Below are 23,245 nucleotides of genomic sequence, written 5' to 3'. Positions count from 1 at the left end.
CAAACTTGTAGTTCTGTGGGTATACTGAAAATTAGCATATTCTGGGAACATACGCATGTATAAATTTCAGGGAAATGTCAGTCTTTTCTGATGCCTATGGCAGCACGTGATTGGTATCAAGACAGGCTCATTTTAAGCATTCCGTTTCTCAGAGGAACAGTCATGTGCATAAGAACAGAAGAATCCGCTTTTTGACCAAAACCTTTGCTCTGCTGAAGGAAATAGAAAATTTTCTTTTGATTTCAGAGGAGTCAGGATAACATGCTAGTGTACTTGCATTTCATGATTTCCTATATATCAGCTTGTCACAATTTCTTAATCATTAAATATTACAAAAGTACATACCATTTAAAAGCCAAATATCACACTTTCACATGGAAACAGCAGGAAATAAAAGAAGTAAACAGGTTTTATTCCGTTAAAGAATACTGAGACCCAGATTTTGGCCCCATTCAAGTTTTTCTTTGGGTGTCAGGAAACTAAGACCAAACCATAAAGATTAAAAAAAAATAAAAATCAAGATTGTTTTTTTCCTTGTAGTTTAAATAAAGTAATTCTAAACATAATGTTTATATTTTAAAATATAGTTTATATAAATGTAATTTTACAAATACAAAAAAAATAGTTAAACATAGTTAAAAAGTTTTATAAAATAAATTCTTATAACAGGTTAGAAAAAATATGTGGGCTGTACCTGTTATCGCTCAGATTTAACACTCTCAGCTTCTGCATCTGACCAATTTCATCAGGAAGAAATTCGAGCTTGTTAGAGCGCAGAGACATCACTGTTACATTTTTACAGCTTCCAATCTATAGGAATAAAAAAACCAAAAGATGTCAGGATACCTACTTTGATAAAATTTATTATCACTAACTTTTTATGTTGGGAGGTGGCCAAATTGTATTTTTACTTTAACTAATAAAAACCAGTAAATACAGAATCCAAAGACAGAAAATAGTGCCCTCCCTGTGTCGGTAACACCAGGGCAATGCCTAGGGTTACTCGCACCACTCTTCTGAGTGATAACTCTCATCTTTGCATGAATTTACCAATTCACTGGTTTTACTATTTTACTGTTGAGTGTGTAAGAAAGATTCGGTCTTCCACATCGTGCAGAAACAATTGGTTTAACAGATATTTCGTCTGAATGTGGGTGAAATCTTGTGCCTGCCACAGAACATTTCAATTTGTGATTTAAAAACAGAATCAGCTTCTCACTTCTCTGGGGAGCTCAGGAAGGAAATTCTCATCCACGGCCAGCGTCCTCAGGTTATGAAGGTAGCCGATGGTAGAAGGCAAGGACTCCAACTCATTACAGCTGCAGTCAAATTCTTCTAATAAAGATAAACTGGAATTGTAAATACACTTGTTAGATGCTATACAAGGGGTAGGTAACAAAAATTAACACTCTAAACCCTGCGGAAGTTTTAAAGCATCAGACTACTCCAGACATCATGCCCCGAGGAGGGAACCGTTATTGCAGTTTTCCCTAGGAGAAGTCTATAATAACATGATTTTAGGAACTATTAGGGACGCTGTTAATCAATCTTACCCAGTAAGACAGTTTAAGAAAGACGGCTTAGTTTCCACACATTATCATTCTTTCTTTCTGTAGTGAGGAAGTACTCCAAGTACTTAAACAGACAGCTATCAGGGCAACTCGTACTAAGCTGAAGAATCAAACCAAAAAGTTTATAATCTTAACATGCAAAGACAGACAACAGGCAAAGAAATACTGCTGGTGAGAGCAAAGGGAAGGGAAGGCGAAATTGCCTCAGGGTCCGTTCCCCCTGATGCACTTGACTTCATTCCTAACACAGATCACTAGGGAAAAAGTATGAGCTTGGATCCAAACTCAGCCAAGTACTCTCAGCCTGCTGCAGTCAGACACGGCGTTTGTCAAAGTGCTTATCTTTCACGTGTTGAGAAAGAGGGTTAAAAAGTGATCTGGAAAGGGTATCTGTACGGCAAGGACGGAAACAAAGCACGCTAAAGTAAGTAATCTCCTGAGGCTCAAGTTCTCTCTTTAAAAAAAATGAAATAATCTCCATTTCTGTCTCGTATCTCCTTTCCTAGACTGTTGTATTCTGTCACCTGATGAAAAGAGAGACCTGACCTTTCCTCCATGTACTCATGTTTTCAGGAGGGAGGAGGAAATAGAGACAGCTGAAAGTCCCCTGTTGAACTGAAGCCCACAGTGTGTACGGATAAAGCACAGCCTCCTACTGCATGGAATTGCCATTCAGTGCATTCCTGCATTTTATTATCCACGAAGAGGTTGTGAAATGAGCTGGAGGTTTTGTACCGAGTCCCAAACGAAAGGGGCCCACATTGAACAAGCCGCTCCCTTCCCTGACAGCAGCCGGCAGGATGAAAGCCAAGGAAGCGCCAACGCAGGATGCTGACACTCGGCACCTGAACCACCCACCCTGCGCTGCTCCGGTACCCAACGGCCTTCGGAGCTGTTCTGCTGCTCTTCGGGAGCCTGCCCTGCCCGTGACACAGCCCTCAGCACCCCGAGGGGCTGCTTCGCCCTGAAGACAGCAGCTGCTCTCAGGGAACACTTAAACATCTATCTTACTTTGCTGATTAACAGTCAACAATTTGACCTTTGCTAACGCAAATAACACAAAGAGGAATATATCTGTAATCCATGTTATACATACACATATGTCAAAATATATACATACTACATGTATATTATGCACAAAGACACACATATAAAATATTATGAAGAAGTATCTGCTGAATCTCTAAAAAATTAGGCTGGGTATAAAAATTCTTGAGATGAACACTGTACTGCACTGCTCGTTCAGCTCCTGGAATACAAGTCGTGTGTGACCCATTACAAACGCCATCATCCCCGGCCCCTTTTTTGCTCCCTGTGTACATTTTTCTCTCGAGTGCTTTAATGAGTAGCAAGGTTAAATAGCAAGCAATTATTTCTTCCTCAATATTTGCCACCTCCCTGTCCACTGATGAAGGCACTAGGTGCCCAGAAGATTGACTGGTTTTTTTCCAAATAATTTGGTAGATGTGAATAAAAGTTTACCTCTGCTACAAGTGTTGCTCCTTAGTATTTATATGAGTCACAGCTGGACTTTCACTGTATGGCTAACCTACCTTCATTCCAGTTTCTTAATTAAAAAAAGGTCTTTCAGCCTTCAAATTTTATAAGACACGAAACCAGAAATAGCTACTCCTAACATGGAATTCTCAGAACTTTCCTCTAATTGCTGTATTTCAGTAGGCTGAAAAACCAAAGTGAGTCATACAGTGATTAGTGAGAGAGAGGCATGGAATATATCCAAAAGCTCTGCCAGGTTTGGTTAGAGCTTTTCTTTAATACAAGCTCTGTATCCACCACAATTTATTTCAAACCAGATACAAAACAATTTCAGCAAAGGAAAATTCAGTCATGTTTACCTACTTCATACAGAATATGTGCTTGGCAGAGCAAGTCCAACTGGAAAGCTTGTTAAATAGCAAGATGCACACATTCTTCCTTTTACTGATGATAACGCAACCAGAAAAGCTTGAAAATAGATAAGCTAATTGAGAACTACTATGTTTCCAATAGCAATTGGAAAATCTGATACTCTGAACTGTAACGGTGGAAGTTTCCCTGACATTGAAGAATGACTTTAGCAGACAATAAAATTTTATTTGAAAGGTATTGTCTGGCAGGGACATTCTCAGCTTCTTTCCTTCCTGATGGCGTCACCAGCAGACAAACGAATAATAAAATAAGTAATAATTTCTTTATTTTACAAGTAAAAACAAAAAAGTCATTGTGAAACTGTATTTTATCTCTATAACTACCATGGATAAAAAAGTATGAACTTCAGAAAGTGATTCTTGCACATCATGGATTGTGCGTGAAAGTCAGCTGACAATAACAGCTATAATTCCGACAATGCGCATTTAGCTATAATATCATTAACCTTACTGTCTTCTTGGGCTAAATTCGGATCATTCTTCACAGGTTTAAAGCAAGGCAGACAAAAATCAGACATGCAGCTGCTGTTCAGTTTGGCACCCATTGAAACGAGGCAGTTCACAGTGACACGGTCCTACCCACAAAGTGGGAGCACGGGCGTTCGCTCAGCTCCTGCGGCCAACCCCTCCAGTCTTTGGGTCCAATGTGGTACTTAATGTGAATCCATTGATTTTATGAGGAATGTTTCATTGAGCTGGGTCTACCGTGTATAGTATCTTGCTGCGTCAACTCTAAATGCCACTCGCAGGCTTGCCCTTTGAACAAGACTGCCAAAAATGACGGTGGCAGTTCACTGTGAGCAACATCGACTCAGACGGCGTTGAAGCGCTCCGTGTCTCATCACGAAATTGGTCCCTGGTGGGAGAGTTCCCTCCTCCACACAGCTAATCTTTGTGTGACAATAACACACTCTGCAGTGGGTACTGCAACCACCATTTAGGAGAGAGCGACCCAGTAGGAAACTATCCAAACGGATGAGTCAGAGCAAGGAAGTTCATTGTGATGTGGGAGACACTGTCCTCATTAAACGAAAGTACTTCATTTAAAAAGCACCACCAATCACTCAAAAATAATGTGATAATACTAGGTGATTAGCGCACTGCTCTGCATATACACCGTTTGGAGCAGCAGTATCTTTAAAAAAATGTAATTAAGGCTCCACGCCAAACAATATTGAACAAATATTAGGTTAAAAAAAAAGAGGGATTCCCCTTCAATTTGAACAATTCAATAAATAAGAAAGCACCTTCATGAGAGGTTTTAAAAACTGACCCCCAAAATTGTTAAAGATAATGTTGGACATTATATCAACCTTTTTGCAAAGTGTCTGGTACAGCTTTGAGCCTTACAAGCTTTCACTGCCTATCAGAACTTATTGCTACACAATGTTTTTAAAATTTCTCCTTTTCTGATTCATATAACCAGCTTTTAGTGCTCTCCATGAATACCTCATAAATCTAAAGATGCTGCAAGAAGCACAGCATGGTAAGGCAAACCTGAGCTTTCAGTTGCTACGTTGTAATAGTTCACAAATTTGGATATTTTTTTTCCCTGGCTTACCAACAACTACATTATTATTGAAATTATTTCTGTCAAATGGATGCAGGACTAGTAACGCACCGGCCCAACCCACGACACCGTGTGTACAGTCACACCAGACACACAACCGTTATTGGGCTGAACTCCGCTGCTTCTGCACGAACACCACCGCTGGTGCAAGGAGGGTGATGAAGACACTAGAGCTACAGCTGTAGAAGGCGGCCAGGGACCACGTATTCTGAATGTTTTTCCAGATATCAGTCTATATGGCATTTCAGAACTAAAATATGTAGAGGAAGAGGCATTCTACAAAAATATCGGTGATAAAAATATGTTCTGCTAGAAAGGGATATGTGCAGCGTGAAACAATATAAAGAATCACCTATTTCCATACTTGGAGCCAGGCTCGCATCCGCCTTGAATTTTACAACAAATTGCAGAATTCATTTAGCAAAAAGCTGAAGACACACAGCAGGACAAGACAGAATTTTGCACCAGTGATCATGCATTGCCTGACAAAATGATAGCTAAAGGGCATCGTTAGTGCGTTTCATGATAAGATTACTTATATGATACTTCCATATTTTGATGTATACACCTATAAAATTGTCATGACTTTTTCATTTATGCTACTTCAATATTTAAGAAATCTTCATACATAGGAGGTTTACAGCCATTTTCTGTTCAGCATCAAGTACTGGCTGTTGCTATGGAAACAGATGTATTCCCCCAAATACTTCTACTTCTTCTACTTTTGCTGCTCTAATCATCTAAATCAAGTGATTCATACAGAAAAATACCTTTGTTCTTTTTCTTGGAAAATGTGATGCATTTCATCTTCTTACCACTTATGCCAATATAAGTCCCCAGAAGTAATAATGTTGCTCCAAATTTAAACGCTATAAACTGGGTGTTAGGCACACAGTTTGAAATTATTTTATAATTCAGTATAGCTTTGTCTTATTTTTTATTTAAAAAAAACCACATTCCAGAAGCAGGAGGAAAACACATTTTACTTCATGTTGAAAATCACGAGACTCGTACTCACTTTCCAATTGCATTTGGCAGGATCGTAAGTTGATTGTCATCTACTTTTAAAGTTGTAAGCCTTTTCAACAGTCCTACAAAACAGGTAAGGAAGAAGTAATAGAAAAATATTTCACAAGAATCTTTTTCACTTTCTGTAATCTCCCATATCCTTAAAGAAACAATGATTTCTAACACTGAATAACTTTGATCCAGATTTTAGGAAACATCTATATATAGGACAGTACACAGACACATTCTTGTTCCAGTGAAAACATGTTTCACCAAAATGAAGCACTAATAAAATGTTAAGCTGAACTGCAAGTAAAATATTAAGTGTCTTTCTGGAGTCTTGAAAAAAAAATGTAAAAAAATAAACGAATGGTACCTATCTGTGTAGGAAGAGCAGTATTTCTACTTACCTATTAATACTTCAACTGAATTCAAGTCCTGTTGCCTTGATTAAGAGGTGCTCGGGTCATAACAGGACATTAGGCAAATTATGTAAAATAAATGCTACATTTATAAAGCTTCCCAAGATATAGGTATTGACAGAACATCAGAATCAGACTGAAAACCAGAATCAATCCTGAACGTGTTCGTATATGCAGTTAATTCTTACCATTAAAAGAACTGCTCTATATCTAAGCGTAAGCAGATGCATAACTGGGTAACATTTACCAAGCAGGGAATGAAGCTTCAGCTTTACCAGTGCGTAACGGCAGAAAACAATAAAAAAGTAAAGACAGAAACAATGGGAAAAATATTGCATTACAGTGCTGGAAACAGAGCTTGAAACAGATTTCCACCTTCTGCAAGTGTTAACATTTCAAAACCTGTTTTTTCTTTGAAATAACTCTGGATACACTGAAATAGCATTTTAAAAATTATTATCTGTAATTAATGCTGGGAATAACATAAATTAATCACTAATACAGAGAAAAATGTTAAACACAATGTGCATTAATATGAAAGCTGAAGCAAATGAAAATGTAATTAAAAGAGATACTAGAAACGCTACACAATTCGATCGCACATTTTTGTTGAAAGCTTTTTCAAAATCAGCACGTTCCAAGAAACATCTAGGTTTCCACAAAATTTTCTTTTAAGAGGAAAAAGTTCCACCAAAATGAATTGCAGCAAGCTGTCATCTGAAAATGCAGTATTAAAATGACTTTTTGCTTTACTTCTGTTAAAACTGTTACTATTCAGTAGGAAATGAGAACTTAATATACCTAATTGCAAGAACGTGTAATTCAAACTGTAAACATGTACTCCTTTTGTACAGGAGCCAAGTGCCCGCTAAAAAACAATCTGCATATCAGAAAACCACCAAAAGCAAAATTTCTAGGATTTATGGTGAGCTGCAGAAGACCAAAATGGAAAAGAGCTGTAAAAGACATCCAGTGACATTCATGTAGCACAGTATTATTAGTCAGAAATATAGTTTGGAGTCGACTGAGTTGATTTAAAATTGGGGAATTTAACAGTTCCATGTTCCAAGGGACACACTTAGGAAAGTGAAAAAGATGACGATGGTGCTGTAGTAGGCTCACCGGCTAGAAGCAACAGAAGAAAGGAAAAACCTCAAGTGTTTCCAAAGAAAACGTAAGGGATCAAGACTGCAACGCATTATCCAGATGCATAGAGTGGTATACCTACAACCACTTACCTTCCAGAATTTCTCTGTATTCTAAATAATTCTGAAATTCTATGCATGCAATACAGTCAAAAAAGAAAATGAATAGTTCGGACTATTTCTTTGCTTAATGCTCTCATACGGAATTACACTACTGTAACTAAGAGCAGCAATTTCCTTCAAGGGTTTAACAGTTAACATAATCACGGTTATACTTAATTTCAAATTTAGATTAGATCAATGATATCTTTCTTTGCTTAATTTCTTTAAAGTAGCAAATCTGAATAATCGATACCTTCTAACCATGTATTTTTTTCCTGACTTTACAAAATGGTCTTCATGGACTGTCCAGACACAGATGTTTCAAACTCCCTTGGAATTTAATGGCAGTTCGTGTTCCAGCTATTATAGAGTCTCTTCATTAAAAAAAATTAAAAAGGTATAAATGAAATCTTGACCTGTAAAAGATGACAAGAAATCCTGAGCTTTTCTCACCTATGGAGTCTGGCAGTTGCTGCAACATGTTGGATGACAACAGGAGATCTTCAAGTCCTTCGCATCCTGATATGTCCAAATCAACAGTTTCTATCCTGTTTTTTGACACATCCAGGTACACGAGCTGTTTTAACTTCCCTATAGACTTAATAGCATGTTACAAAGCATTACTTGAACAGATATAGACTGCGTGCCAGGTTCTAAGTTTAATTAAAGACAAACAATAGTAATACAGACTGATATTCAGTTCTCTCAGCATCCTTTTTACAAGAGTTATTTCACTGGAGCAGTACCGCAGTGGTCTAACAGCCTTCCTCTTCAGATAACTGCAACAGGAACTGTACCAAACTAAACGACACGTATCAAACTAATTAATTTGATCCAGATTCATTAAATCTGCAGAACGTTTGGGTTCTCATGCAGTCATACAGCTGTGTTATTTCTTCAGTTGGACACAGATCCAAGGGACTTTTACTCACAATTCCCTTTTACTCATAAGAGCAGTCCTCAAGGTCACAGAGGTTAGACACGCAGGTAAAGCTTTTCTGTGTCAAACCAGTTCACTGAATTTTACAAAATCTAAAATTAGACTTTAGATATTCATAGTTCAATTATGAGCACTTAATCCCCAGGGTACGGTTTTGTGAATACAGTGTTTAACTGCAGCTGTAACGTCAATGACCAACATGACACGAATTCTTCCCTAATTTATTGGAAAATCTTTGTAGTGTGTTAAGAGTTTGAAGCCTGCAGAAACAACCGGCTTCTTGATCCATTATCACAAGACAGTCACTTCATTCTGGACGCGAAATTTCACCACGAAAATCAACAAAAAAGATGCTGTCCTTTTCCTTAAACTAAAACCTACAAGTGGAAGAAGTATCCCTGGTGGGTGCGGAGTGACGGAGCGGGCTCCAGGACCCAGTGCCGGGGCTGTGACCCAGCCCGGAGGAGGGAGAAGGCAGCAGGAAGCCACCGCGGGGCTGCAGCACTGTGCAGCCACACAGATACGGCTTCAAACCAGGTGAAGAAACATCCATGGCCTACGCAGCCATTTATGGATTTTGGGAAAGCCATGGGAATTGCTTGTGAAGCGTATGGTTTCTATAAATGTTTGTGGGAGTGGGTTTTTTAGTTATATACATATACTTTTAGTGGTTTTTCACTGTACGTATGAAAAAGGAAAATAGTTTAAGAGCGCTTCATCTCCAGGTACTTTCAAAACAATATGAATATAGCTCCTTTTCTTCTCTTACCTCGCTGAGATCTGCTCTCTGCTTCCAAGGAGGCAGTTTCATGTTATCTTTAACCGTATCTGACTTGTTGTATAAAGGGAAAATCTTCCTCTCACCCCAACCTTTGCCATTCTCCCCATGTTAATTGTTGAATACAATTTTTGTTTCTAGCACTGACTACTTTTTTAAAAACTGTATTACCAACGTGGGAAACACGGCAAATCTCTAAATCTTAAAATCAATTACCAGTTGGTATTTCCTTTCTATTTTCAACACTCAATATGTACAACTAATTTTAACTATTTTAAACCTCTTGTTTTGGAGAAGGCTTTCATAAAACCTCATGTAGGGCCTACTAGAATCAGATTCAGGAAATACGAATTATTCACTGAAAATAATTATGCTGCTTGGGATTCGGTTCCACAATCCGCTGAACTTCTTCAACTCCAAATACCCTCTCTCCAGGGATCACGATAGCTCAGCAGGACTGTGGAGCACATTTTAGCACTGGATATGTAAACTGATTTATTTGTGAATAGAAAAGAAACAGAATAATGGTTAAAATGTTTGTGCCCACACTCTCTTGTATATTTGATATTCCTTCTACTCAGTCACACCGCAGCAACAACGCGGCAATATTTCTGGTTTTGATCTCCAGCTGGTTTCAGTATCAACAAGTGGTTTCAATATCAGCTTTTTTTTTCCACTAACAAAACACTCAAAAAGTGGATATTTGGACAGTGATGGAAAATGATCGTTTTCTGTGCCAACATCCTGCTTAACACAAAATAAAAGATGAATGTAATTTAAAGACAAAAACCAGTCACTGCTCAATTCAAAAATTTGAATTTTGATTAACAAATGTTCAAAGCTGAAAGAGGAAGTACTTCTTCTTCCAACGCCTCGACGTGGTTGTGCTAGATCGAGTTCTAAATTTTCCCTGCAGCAACGAAGGGAAATTGTGTGAAATGTAGGATGTCACGTGTGTGACAAAATGCTAATGACGGGGATCCCTTTCTCCAGTCATCATCAGTGTAGGTATTTTAAAGCGAAAATCTCAAATAATTTACGGCAATGAAAATTGAAAATCAAAGTTCTATTGGGGCGGCAACAACTCAGAGACAGCACTAATATATAACCAGAACCCTGGTGTTTAGATTTTAAAATACTTTTAGTTCCATTTCTAAATGGAGTGCTTTCTAGAGGAATATATCTTTATTCCACTGCCTCGGAATTGCTTTTAATATAGTTGAATCTGTACATACCATCTGTTATTTTTAAGTTTATTTAGATTATTTAATATTTCCTCTTCCTTTTTAAAACACGTGGGTTTTTATAAAACTGCGAGTTAATGCATGGTGACTGAGAAGACACTAGGAAATAATTTCCCCTCACAATGAACATACATAACAAATACAACAGGCACATCCCCATTTAGACACTATCGTGTAATAACACAACATTTAAAGGGGTTCTATATGAATGGCTGTGCTGAGACTTTTATTTCTTGATAATAACTAATGACTGTATAACTAGGAGTATGTACCCATTCAAGAAAATGCACATTTGTTTACTGCAAGATAAAGAGTTCACTATATCACAAAATAATTTGATTACATAAAATAAATGTTCATACCCCAGGTAGTATTTGCAAAGAATTATTGTCCATCCACAGCTCCTTTAGATTTTGTATTTGTTCGAGAACCTCAGGCTGAGGAAAAGAATATAGTATTATGGACAGTAAAATAAATCGGTATTTTTTTTTAAAGTTAAATATAAATCAGTATTTTCTTTTAAAAAAGATTCCCTCTTCACCTTCCTCTTTTTTTTTTTTTTATAACCCACATCAGACTTTCAGATAATTAATGACATGAATAGTATGCTCATTTCAGTTAGTTTAACCAATGCTGCTCTTTTTCAAAATTTATAAAATTTAAGAACCCTTGGGAAAAGAAATGAATACAAAGAAGGACTCCTTACAAGTTCTTGTTCTGAACACTCTACTGGCAGTATGCACTTTATGAACAAGGCAAATAAGAGAAGTGAGAATTGTGGAGCTTCAGGAACAACGCACTGAAAAGAAAGACCAAATCTCAGCTTGCAGCACACGCTAAACTCTGCCTTTTGCATGATTTATACTCATAAAAATAGCTTAACAGAGGCATATTGCTGAACACTTTCCTGGGTACACCACATTTATGTACGATTTAATGTCTGCAGCTGTCATATTCAGTAGTTAAAAGAACGGTATGCAACGATCAAGCCTTAAAATCACAATATTAAGCTTTAATCGAAGATGTTCTATTCTTTTCAACGCTATAGGATATTAGTGAGAGAAACTGAAAAGGCAATTCCCCAAATCATTTCTTATTCATTACAGCTGTGAAAATCAAGAATTATCAGGTCACAAACACTTCCAAGTTTCAGCCTAAGTGGTATTTTTTTTCCGCGAAACACCACTTTCACAGGTAAAACAAGACTTTCAATTTGCCTTAGCTCTGTAAAGTTGTAGAGATTTTTTTTTCAGTCTGCCAGAAAGTGATATTAAATATTTCATTTGGTTCAGACTAAATCAGATCCCAGCATTTAAAAAGTCTGTAGTACTATTTCACTGGAATTATTTCAACACAGCTAGAAACAAATCTATCTGCCTAGTGTGACAGGACCTTAAGAAAGACCTCTAATTATCTCCTGGGGTCTAAGCTCCTGGGAATGTTGTAATTCCCATAAGAAATATGACTTTCCAGTTGCCCAGGTCACAAGGCACGTTATCGGAGAAGCTCCTGATGCACCATCGGGTAAGAAGGAACCTGCTCATCTGCAGAGCTCAATCCCTCAGTTTTCCATGTTGTCACATAACGTGTTTCTATTAAAAAATGATTAGCCAATATTTTGAGGATAATTTCTTTTCCCTTGGATAAATTTATTGAAATTTTGTTGTCCTTCAATGGTTAAAACCACTTCTACTTTCCAGGCTAAATTAATTAATGGTCATTTTATACTATTTGTTCCTGTGATGATTAACGGTTCTTCATTCCTCCAGAGTGTTCACTGACTAAGGTTATTAGAGATAATCATAATTTCCCCTCTCAACTTTAATTTTCTTTTAAATTCCCCTCATTAGACAGACACCCTTCTAAAAGGCAACAGCCTCCTCCTCTCTTGTACATATTACAGTTTGATTTGAAATTTCTTGAGTACAAATTTTGGCATACCATAGAATCAGAGAATCACAGAATGGTTCGGGTTGGAAGGGACCTTAAAGATCATCCAGTTCCACCCCCTGCCCTGGGCAGGGACACCTCCCACCAGCCCAGGCTGCTCAAAGCCTCATCCAGCCTGGCCATAATCCAGATGAGATCTCACTGATGTTTTGATAAGTGGTATAAAAAATTTCTTATTTGTTTCTGCTAGAAATGCTTCTGCTGATGCACTTTTGGAGAATATTTTCATTTTCCACATAGATTGCCACAATACAGAATACAATAGTATAGAGTAGAGTAGTTCTGTTGCAAGGGACCTACAATCACCATCCAAGTCCAACTGCCCGACCGCTTCAGGGCTGACCGAAGCTTATCATTAAGGGCAGTGTCCAAACGCCTCTTAACCACTGCCAGGCTGGGGGCATCGAACGCCTCTCCAGGAAGCCTGTACCAGGGTTTGACCCCCCTCTTGGTAAAGAAATGTTTCCTAGTGTCAAGTCTGTATTGAAGATCGACATTAATCTTCAATAAAAGTATATTACATTTTATCCTTTTTCCTTCTCTCCCCACCTTTAACTATTTTCTTTCAAAATTTCTTCTAAGGCCTTGCTGCTGACACCAGAATTCTGAAACTCTGGAAAGAATGACATCAGCCTCCCCCTTCTTTCAGGCAGAGGCATGCAATTGCTCTTTATCATTTGTTCTGTGCCATTTTTTGACGCTTCAAAGACTGGGAGATTTCAAATCCTTGACCCATACCTCGCGATGTAATGTTCTGGTTTTCCCGGAGACCCGTGACACAGATTACTTATTCCCGTCCTTGATTACATTAAGTCACTCAAATATGGCTGCTATTTAGGAAGTGACAATTTCTATTTTAGGAACACATGATTCGTATAATCTTTCCAGATAACGAACGAACAGAATCACTTCATTTTTGCAGCTACTTCTATTTGTAACCCCATGCCTATTGCTGCAGACCGTCTGTGTGGAGCACAGCCTCCCAGTGCACAGGAAGGGACTTCCATCGTCCAGGGACGGACTGTCAATGAAACTAAGCTCTTCCACATCTCCCCAATTCTAGGCAGTATTTTTCTCAATAAGAAGGAACTCAGATTTTCAGAATTCATGAAAACAGAACCTTTGGATCCCTTTTTTCAGGTGATCTTGATTTAAACTAGGATCACTTTTCCTACGACACAGCTGCAGATTCATGCCGCTCCCTTGCCTCTTGGCCCAATTTGCTTCTGGCATTTGATTCTAGCTCCTACATTTTTGGACCAGCTTCCTGAAAAATGAGTCAACTCAGGGAGTCCAGTCCTAATAGCAGTATGGGGCCACTGGACTACTGATTTACCATTCTTAGGGGACAGCATGCTATGATGCAAAAACATAGAATGATGCTGGAATCATTTAAAACAAAGACAACAAAACCAAACCAACCCCAACAAAGACGCACCCTGAATTCAGGAAGCATTTTCTTCTGATCAAAATTCCAAATACCACTTCTGAAAATTTTATACTACTTCTCTTTGCAAAAAAAAAATAATCTATTTTCAATTAAAAATCTGAGTTATAACCATCTATTTTCTCCTAGATAGCAGCACAAATTAGTAAACATTAGCAGGGTTATAACCATAATGGGGAGAAGATAGCGCACTGTCTATGAACCAGATGTAGACTATTTGCTACAGCTTTCTACTACTAGATGACATTTCAAAATTTGTTTAAAGTGAAATTATCTTAATTTTAATTAAAGCTACAGGAAATATCACCCTCAGAAAATTGTAAGCCTTGATTCAGCAGCATTATTTGTACAGATGGTTTTTCTATGACTTGGAGGAAAGGGGGTTTGGCTCCCAGGGGTTAACCGTCACTGGACAGGCTGTCGGTGGATAAGGCACACACAGATAGTTATTTTGCCATCAGTGCAACCGTGAGTGTCCCAGTATTAATTTATCGTCCTACAAAAGCACAGGCCCCCCCAGATAGCCCTAGCAGTGTTAGGTCTCAAAAATGATGAGGCAGCAGTTTTTCTAAGTTTTGCTTCTCTTCCCTTTACAGCTCCTGCAGGAAGAAGTCAGTGAGTTCTCCTTACAAACAGGTCCATTTTAAAACACAGTTTAAACACCCTCATACTGTTTTGCAGAAGCGTCAGCTCCTGCAGATGTAGCAGAAACATACCTAAAGGGAACGGCAACTTGATTATTTTCTATACTGAGATGAGAGAAAATTCCTGAAAGCTATTAGATCTCAGGGAACCCAATTCTCATCTTTGAGGTAAGTTAGGCACAGAAACTGCTTCTGGAGTCCAAAATTTATTTCTGCTAATAGCAATTGCTAATATTTGCAGGATATACTGATAGATATTAAGAAATTAACACCCCATCGACACTGGTGTTTATAGTGAGATGAACAATTCATCCCACGTTGAAGTACTCCAGCAGGAGCCACCAGCTCAGAGCAACAATCAGCTGTGACCTTGATCTGAACCGCAGAAGCCTGGTGTAGACGAAGCCTGATATTGTATTATCAACATTCACCTCGTGAACCACGATCGACCTTCTATTCTACAAGGATGTGTGACCATAGCATGTGACCACAATACAATATGCCTTTTAAGTACAAAATTAATGCCCTGTACACAGAGCAGCCATAACACACAGGCTTTCTGTTAAAAAAATGGTGCATTTCTTACCAGTTCAGAGAATTCATTATTGCCCAGATCAAGTCTCTCCAGTTGTGTCAGTTTGTGCATTGACCTGTAACAGAGTAGGAGATAACTAAGATGAGATTTTTACTTGCAAAACGTTGGTCAAATTTTGTTTAGATAAAAATAAAGCTCAAATGGTATTGTTATTGCAAAAAGAATTACATCAGACTGAGGCTGATGCAAATGAGAATAATATACTCCATCTTCATAACATGAGCTAAAGTTCTTGAACTGAAATATTATGTTGGTATGAAACATAAAATCTTGGTATAATTTTACATAGTTGATCAAGGAAAATGATCCACATTATATTTATGAGCAATTGAAAGTAATATGAGTTGTGACATTTTTGATACAGATTTATAAATTTGTTATCAGCTTCTTTACAAACCACTAGAAAGTGTTTTGCCTCTTCACAGCAAAAGTACAGCGCATGGTTGTTACCTCCCTAAAGCTGTACCTAACTGCAGTGTGAGAGCTGCTCTCTGCCAGTAGCTTGTGGGAGCTCCAGCACCGTAAGCAGACACACAACAGGAAACAGAGTCTTCATTAAATGCCCAGTCTGCGATTCAAGCCTTTGGTCTGTGCAAAGCACATCTAGGCGAGTTCTCCTCTCTCTGTGCCGTTCATGGCACGGGGGCACAGCGGTGATGACCCGCGGCACCGCGTGCGGATGGGAGCGGTGGGTCCTGCTGGGCTGGTGGGTGCCCCCTGAGAGCCCTCTTGGGGCAGCAGCTCCTCTGAGGGCAGGAAAGGCTTCACACAGCCTCCGCTGCAAAAAACCGAGGGCAAACGACAGCAAAACCAACCAAAGCTGCTTATCCCTCTTCACAGAGTTATAAAAGAGAGAGTCAAAGAAGAACATATCATAAGAAAGTGAACGAGAAGTTAATATCAACCATGCTCTAGGCAGTAAAGGGCTTTAAATGAGGAATAATCTGGATTTATGTCTGTGACTGATCACTATATAACAGCAAAAAAGGCCCTTGTACTGCTTGGGCTCAGGTGACTGAAACAGTGAAAAAAGAGGAAAAGTCAGAAACTGCTAAAAATGATGTGATTAAATTCTTCATTTACTGAAGTCAATGGGATAAATCTCCCAGGTTTATCTCTGAATTTGTGCTGTGAGAAAAACTGGGTTTCTCAAGGACAGCTTAGACCGACAAAGGCTCAGATCACAGCATATGGGGATGACTGTTCAAAGCACTTAAAATCTATCAATTTTGAATATAGGCAAACTTTCAAAAAACCAGAGAGCTTTAAAACCTATACTCCAAACATACGACAGCAGAAGCACTGACTCAAAGAAGCAATCCCAAAGCAGCAACGATCTTTTCAAAATGAGAAGAAAATTGCTGAGCAGCTTGTGGACAGGAGCCGAAGGACTGAGCACTCTAGAAATGTTACGTTAGAATTTCATATTTGTATGAAATTAAGATCAGGAAGTTGTACTCAAAATTACTACGACTTTGGAGAATAAGAACGATCTCATTTGAATGTATCAGTCTCGATTTTCTATAATGGTTGACATTTTAAAGTTAGTAAATGATTTCAAATAGTGCACTCGATACCCTTATTTTATATTTTAAAAGGTTATTAAATTTAAACCAAATGGCTTTATAAATATTCCATAGAGATTTTATTTGTTTTGAAAAAAATTGAATTATTATGATTATATGCTTCCAGGCCTTTCAGTGAAAACTCTGCACTAAACAAGGCCTTTTAGATAGTAAGTCTCCCAGGGAGCTCAGCGCTACTGCTGTGCGAGTGAAAAGAGAGGATAAAAATAATTCTGTAATTTAGCATTAACTGCAACAGTTGCTTCAGAGGCCTTCTAAGGTAATCAGAGTTGATCCTAATCCAAAAATTAGCACAGTCTAAATAGATCTGATCTAAAATACCAACCATTCTGTCTCTGCAATTCGTATCAGAAGTAAAACTGATCATCAAAGCCGCTATGGCTAAAAACCACAGACCTGTTTTAACGTTTAAATGATGGAAAAATGAGGTTGTGATGAGGCTAGATAGAGAACACTGCTGCGTATTTATTACAAGCAAACTTTACTTCTAGTTTTCTGAAATAGGAAAAAAAAAAATCACAGAAATAGAAATGCTGTTCTTCAGTAGTAGAGTGAAGCATTTTTTGCTAGACACGTTACTAAAATCAAAGAACGTTTAGATAAACAAATATTCCACTCTCAAGTTTAAGAAGTTATATTCTGTATTAGATTTCTTTAATCAAACAGACACTTTGACTGACTGACTGTATTTCTTCACTTTCAGCTTCAAGGAATGAATCTTAGGGTCACGGATTAAGATCAGGCATCAGACGTGCTCCTGTGCTTTACAGAAGTTAATGTTCTGTACAGAGAAGTTAAAATATATCCAGCCCTCTTAGGCAAATAGTTCACCACTGAACCAAACGAATCATTCCTGCTGATAGGAAAGACAGCGGGTTCTATTTAGGCTGTTATCTTTCATCTAACGTAATGTGCAGCATTTTCAACCACAGAACATTTAGGCTGGACAATGCAGTAAATACCAGTGCCTTTGCACAACCGTTTTGGGAAGCGCAGTGCCAAATCCTGAAGCCCTTTGAAACTGATGGTACCCGTACTGTGACCCTACTGGCAATACCACTGCAGCCATAGTCCTGTATTATTGATTTCTCCAGTGCCTTCTGGGTTATTGTATGTCTGTTTTAACCTTCATGGCTTTCTAAAATGTTCTTCTAAGTATTCATCTTTCTACTTGTTCATTACTGGTTTTTTCGTCCTGTTTTGCACAATCTCAGTTTCTTAACAAGTCTTTGAAACCTGGCAAATATGTTATTTCTGCCCATCGTTTGGTGTTTTAAAAATATCTAGAAACAGCCACAGTTTACTTTTAGAATCATTTCATCTTTCTATGCGGACAGTCACCCCAGCACAGATTAATTCATGATAACTTTGCTTTTTAATGCTTTTTGTTATTCACCTATTTCATACTCGCTCATTCACTGGCGTATATAGTTTCTTTATGTATTTCTTTTTCTTGTCCCACAACTATTCTACATCTCTTTTCCAATATTTTTTCCAACCTATTTGATCAATGTTCACACACGTCTTTGAGATGATACTCTTTGTTTGCTAAAATGAATGGTAGCTGCCCACACAGCTCCAAAGGGGTTAGCACCTCCATTAAAATTAAGTGAAAAAGTAACAGCAAATTTTTGACTACAAAATACAGCACAAGACGTTGTAGTTTAAGCCTAGAGCATGCAGGAATTAAATCTGACACTGTTCCAAACCAGTATTTATCAATGTATTTGTACTTATACAGTATTTGTATTTATCAATATAGATACGAGCCGTCCAGATCGAGCGCACGCGTTCCCAGGACAGAAACTGAGTTTCCCCAGGCTCTGCACAGACCCCCATTTTAGTAACAGAAATCTCGATTAGGGCTCCCCAGTTCCCAACCTGCTTCTTACTGCATTTCTGTTCTTATAGTATTCTTGCTACAAAACCGGAAGGAATAAAGATAACATTTAATCTTTTAGCAGTAAGTGCCTAGTGTGCGGGAATACCTGGGGGCTGGGAGCCATTCAAGCAATACACATTCCGCCGGCAGAACAGATGAGGACACTGAAGAGAGATAATGAAGTCACCTGGACAAAGCGAATGTTTCACACTCTCCCCCAAATTATTCTGTTTTATATTATAATCTCCATTAAGATAACAGTGAAAAATGTTTTTACCCCCTCTGGTGCTCTAACAGCACTGAACTTTTCTTTAGAAATGTCTTGCAAAAGCTGACGGACATCTTACACATCCAGACAAAAGCAAAGTTTAATAAACAAAGCTGCAGCACACTCAAGTCAGCTCACTTACACCCCCCGTCCCTTTAAACAACACCCCACACCCCCCCAGAAAAAAAAGTTTAGGTTTGGTCTAATTACACCTCCTAAAACTTCCACCATTGGGTCTTAATTGATCTATTAATCTAGTTTAGACTTCTGACATTTAAATACGAGTTGCGAATAGCATATACAAATTTTTAAATTAATTGAACTCAATGGAGTAATTAATTACCTTTGGAATCACTAACTTGATGCCTATGGACACTCTTGTTACCATTGCAGGATCTCATTGACTTTATGAGAATTCTTTATGCCAACGTGTGCACTCCCTGCCAGGAAGCGTTTGCCGGGCTGGACTCGGAGTTTCGAGAAGCGATTACACTTATCCACAATTTCCCTGCGCCTGGTTTGGAAATCAAAGTGGTTTTGCTTAAAACAAATGAGTTGGGCCCCTCTGAAGGCGAGCACTGGGTTAGACAGCCAGGCAGCACCCACATCTCCAGTCCTGACCGAGTCCAGCAAAGCATCCGACCGTTACCAAAGTCCCTTTACCAGACCCCGACGGTTTCCCTCCCTGGCCCCACACAGAGGATTTACACCGTGGGAAGCACATTCCAGCATCTCAGCACTGCAGTTTAGAGCTCTTTACAGCTCCAGATGTTACAAGTTTTTCCGTTATAATATTAACTGTATGCACAGCAGCATTAGGTACTACAATGCTTTCGCAGCTAAAAACCCAGGAAAAGTGACATGTATTTTTACTAGTTTGTACTTTTCTCTCACAGGCAGCGTCACTTCTGGCTTTATCATTCTGCATTGAAATCGATAAAAGTTTCTAGTGCTTACGGTTCCCCATGACATTAAAGCGCACAGGACGGAAAACACCCACTAATTGGAATCAGAACCCAAACAGCAGCATTTCTCCACTATCGAAACACATAATTACTGTTTATACATATACAGAATTATATATTTTGAAATGCAAAACTCTTCAAAGATGAGCTGAATGGTAATCAAAGTTACAATCAACTAGGTAAAAAGTTATGTGTTTCATACTGTATTCTACCTCTGAAGAAAACTTTTACTTTAAAAGGTTAAGTTTGTACTACTGTAAATTTATCACACAAGGCAAATTTTAAACATCACTTTGTGTAATCTCTGCAGTCAGATACATAGTTTCAGAAACTCTAACATTTATACGGGGGCAGATTAATTTCAGTTAGCTGGTACTATATCAAAAGATAAAACACACTGCCAAAGGTACCCAATGGAATTTTAGATGAGATTTTTCATTAGCTTGTGATATTTTTAGCTCTTTCATGTAATTGCTTATATTTTTCTTACGAAAAGATTCATTATATTTTTTATGCAGGGTCATTTTATAAAGGTGGAACAGGAAAGGTGCAATTATGAATAATGCTTAGCTAAATATTCATTGCTTAAATGATGTAATGTAATATAATTAATGTGCTAATAAAACTTGCAGCCAAAAATGTCACATAAATCTTTATCCATATTGCATTTGGATCTATTCTTCCATGCATAAGGAACTGCAGGAGTTACATGGAGAAGATCTGATTCTCGGCTGTTGAAGTGGACCTCACGGTAGGTTCAGAATAAGGTGAATCTTTTCTTAATTATTTTAAAATACAATAACGGAACTTTGCACTGAAAAAACTACAAATACATGAACATCAGCATGGAGAGTAGCTTAGAAAGATTACTAAATACTTGGTGAAAAATTAACATTGCTCACAACAGTTTTACAACATCCACATTTCATAAATTATAACTCACATTATACAATTCAGCTGTATTAATTGTAATTCATGGTAATCACATATCCTGCCTCATATAACTTTCTCATTTTCTTGCATGTTTGTTTTTGCTGCCTTGTGTAGAAGATACTTATCTACACATTGTAAACACTTCAAATAACCAAGAAAGTGCCTTGCATTTGCAGTTTCTGACAAAACAAATCAGTTAACAGCCACAAATGATTTTAATGAAATCACGGTATTCTCATCAAAATCCTGGCCAGCTTTCTGACAGACAGGTGATTGCATGAAGGTTCATCCAAACCTTCAATCACAAATCACAACCACAATCACAAACTCGCACCCGAATTATTCCCACAGCTGAAGAACTGCATTCATAAATAACAAAAGTATCTCTAATAGGTAAAAATTCCCGAGTGAAAAGCACTTGTGTCAGAGACACAACGAGATTTACACGATACAATGAACGAGGCAATATAATACTGCTCCAGAATTAACGCGTGCCTTTTGTTGGCCATACTTCTACAAAGATAGGACCGAGAAAGTTACAACGGTTACATACTCCATTTCCTGGTACAACAACATACAGAATTCTATTTTCATTTGAGTTTATGATGAATGGATAGCAGTACTTTCTGAAGAAATAAAAAGCAAATAAAGGTAAATATGTTGCATTAGTGGATTATCTGCTGTATTCACTTCAAATAACATTTTCTCACACTTTTGTTGTACACAGTAACCTTTATTTCACAGTTGTTAAAATGTCACATTCAGGAGTCTCTTCCAGTTGTAGTATTTTAAACCTTGCATTGTAACTTTAATGAATCGGTTTAGAAGTTACATTGTAAAATTAATACTTAGTGTTGATAGTTTATCTGTTGCAGAGTACTTAAATCTTAACCAGGGCTAAAGCATTCCATGATACAAAGGGCCATTTACTTACACATCACTTAATGGATTACAAAGAAAAATCAGTCTTAGTTTTCAGTGAATCTCAAGATAATTTACACAATTTCTAGAATATAAAACATGTATCATGTAAAGCGAAGGACCAAAAGTGGAAATTAATCTGTTATAAAGTATTGACCGTATATATAATCCAGGCTTCAAAATAACAGAGCATGTTTAAAAACTGATTTTGAGGATACGAAACACCGTTACACATGGGCTGAAATATATACCAGAAAATATCTAAAACAATGCACATAATATATATACACTAATGTTTATTTCATCTTTAACTATCAAAAATAATATCCATTTCAACTTTTAATTATATTGAAGGACGTAAGGATTTTACAATCTCTAGTACCGATCCACAGATCAGAGCCCACGGGATGAAGCCTCTGAAGACTCACTAAACGCAGCAGCTCCCGCTCAGCCGCGGAAGCGTGCTGCTTTCTTACTCCTGCATGCTCCCGTTACTAGCGCAAAGAGAAGCGAGGAGCGGAGAATCCACAAGGCCCACGTGCCCTGGCTGCACGGCTGTCAGGAATCCTGCTGTGCAAACGCAGGGCTGTACACGACGTTACTGGGTTCAGCATACAGGAAAACCGGCCAACATATCCATCTGGACTGAACACCCCGGACTACGGGGCAGCTTCCATCAGCCTTTGCGTACCACAATTGTTTGGTTTCATAATACAGTTTGGGAGAACTACCTCAACAGAGCCTACTCGTGCTGATGCTCCTGACGCTGCCATTTCTGGTGCCCAAAACTCTGCTGACTCCACATCCTCTGCGGTTCGGGCCACTGAATGCTCTCGGGCGATGGGCAAGGGCACTCTCCATCTTCAGATGCTAAGATGAGAAAAACCAATTTCAATGCCCAGAAGGCGGAACTGCTGGTGCAGGTGGTGTCTAAACCCAACCAGTGCATCTACGGCACTGAAGACTTGTGACACTTTACCTAATTGTGTATCACTGGCCTGAAATAAAAAGCACCACAAAGACAAGAGTCTCACATACAGAAACTGAAAATCAAGTTCTTTCATGATTCAGCCATAATAAAAACACACGGATGCCCAATTTCAGGAAAAAATGTTTGCGTACAAAATGTAAGGATTTTAAAAACACACTACTGACTTAAAATATTGCCATCCCCATAGGATCCTAAATTCCCATTAGGTTTGTTTATGGTGGAAATGGATGAGATCTTAAAATTAATCCCTTAGTTCCGGACCCAGCTATGAATCACTCTACAACTGGAAAGTTTTGCTCAACTGGTTGTAAAGGTGAAATCGTCAGTTTTGACCTTTGTTCACACACAGTTTCTC

General features: G+C 38.2%; 1 protein-coding gene across 7 annotated transcripts in view; it reads right to left on the bottom strand.

Moving 5' to 3' along the window:
• Positions 1–23,245, bottom strand: part of LRRC7 (leucine rich repeat containing 7) — a 171,364-nt gene that overhangs the window by 47,615 nt on the left and 100,504 nt on the right. For 6 of the 7 annotated variants that reach the window (XM_074596378.1, XM_074596381.1, XM_074596377.1 and 3 more), the window contains exons 7-12: positions 15,336–15,399; positions 11,071–11,145; positions 8,200–8,344; positions 6,088–6,160; positions 1,220–1,349; positions 695–810 (exon numbers count right to left, since the gene is read on the bottom strand). In XM_074596378.1, coding sequence (XP_074452479.1) covers positions 695–810; positions 1,220–1,349; positions 6,088–6,160; positions 8,200–8,344; positions 11,071–11,145; positions 15,336–15,399 — 603 coding nt within the window. Of the gene's footprint in view, positions 1–694; positions 811–1,219; positions 1,350–6,087; positions 6,161–8,199; positions 8,345–11,070; positions 11,146–15,335; positions 15,400–21,697; positions 22,770–23,245 lie in introns of those variants that run through there. The other variant, XM_074596379.1, reaches the window with a different exon arrangement.

The sequence above is a fragment of the Larus michahellis genome, chromosome 8, assembly GCF_964199755.1.
Source record: "Larus michahellis chromosome 8, bLarMic1.1, whole genome shotgun sequence".
In the NCBI taxonomy this organism is placed as follows: Eukaryota; Metazoa; Chordata; class Aves; order Charadriiformes; family Laridae; genus Larus; species Larus michahellis.
The sequence above is the reverse complement of the archived record's forward strand: the minus strand, read 5'-3'. Positions and strand labels throughout refer to the sequence as shown.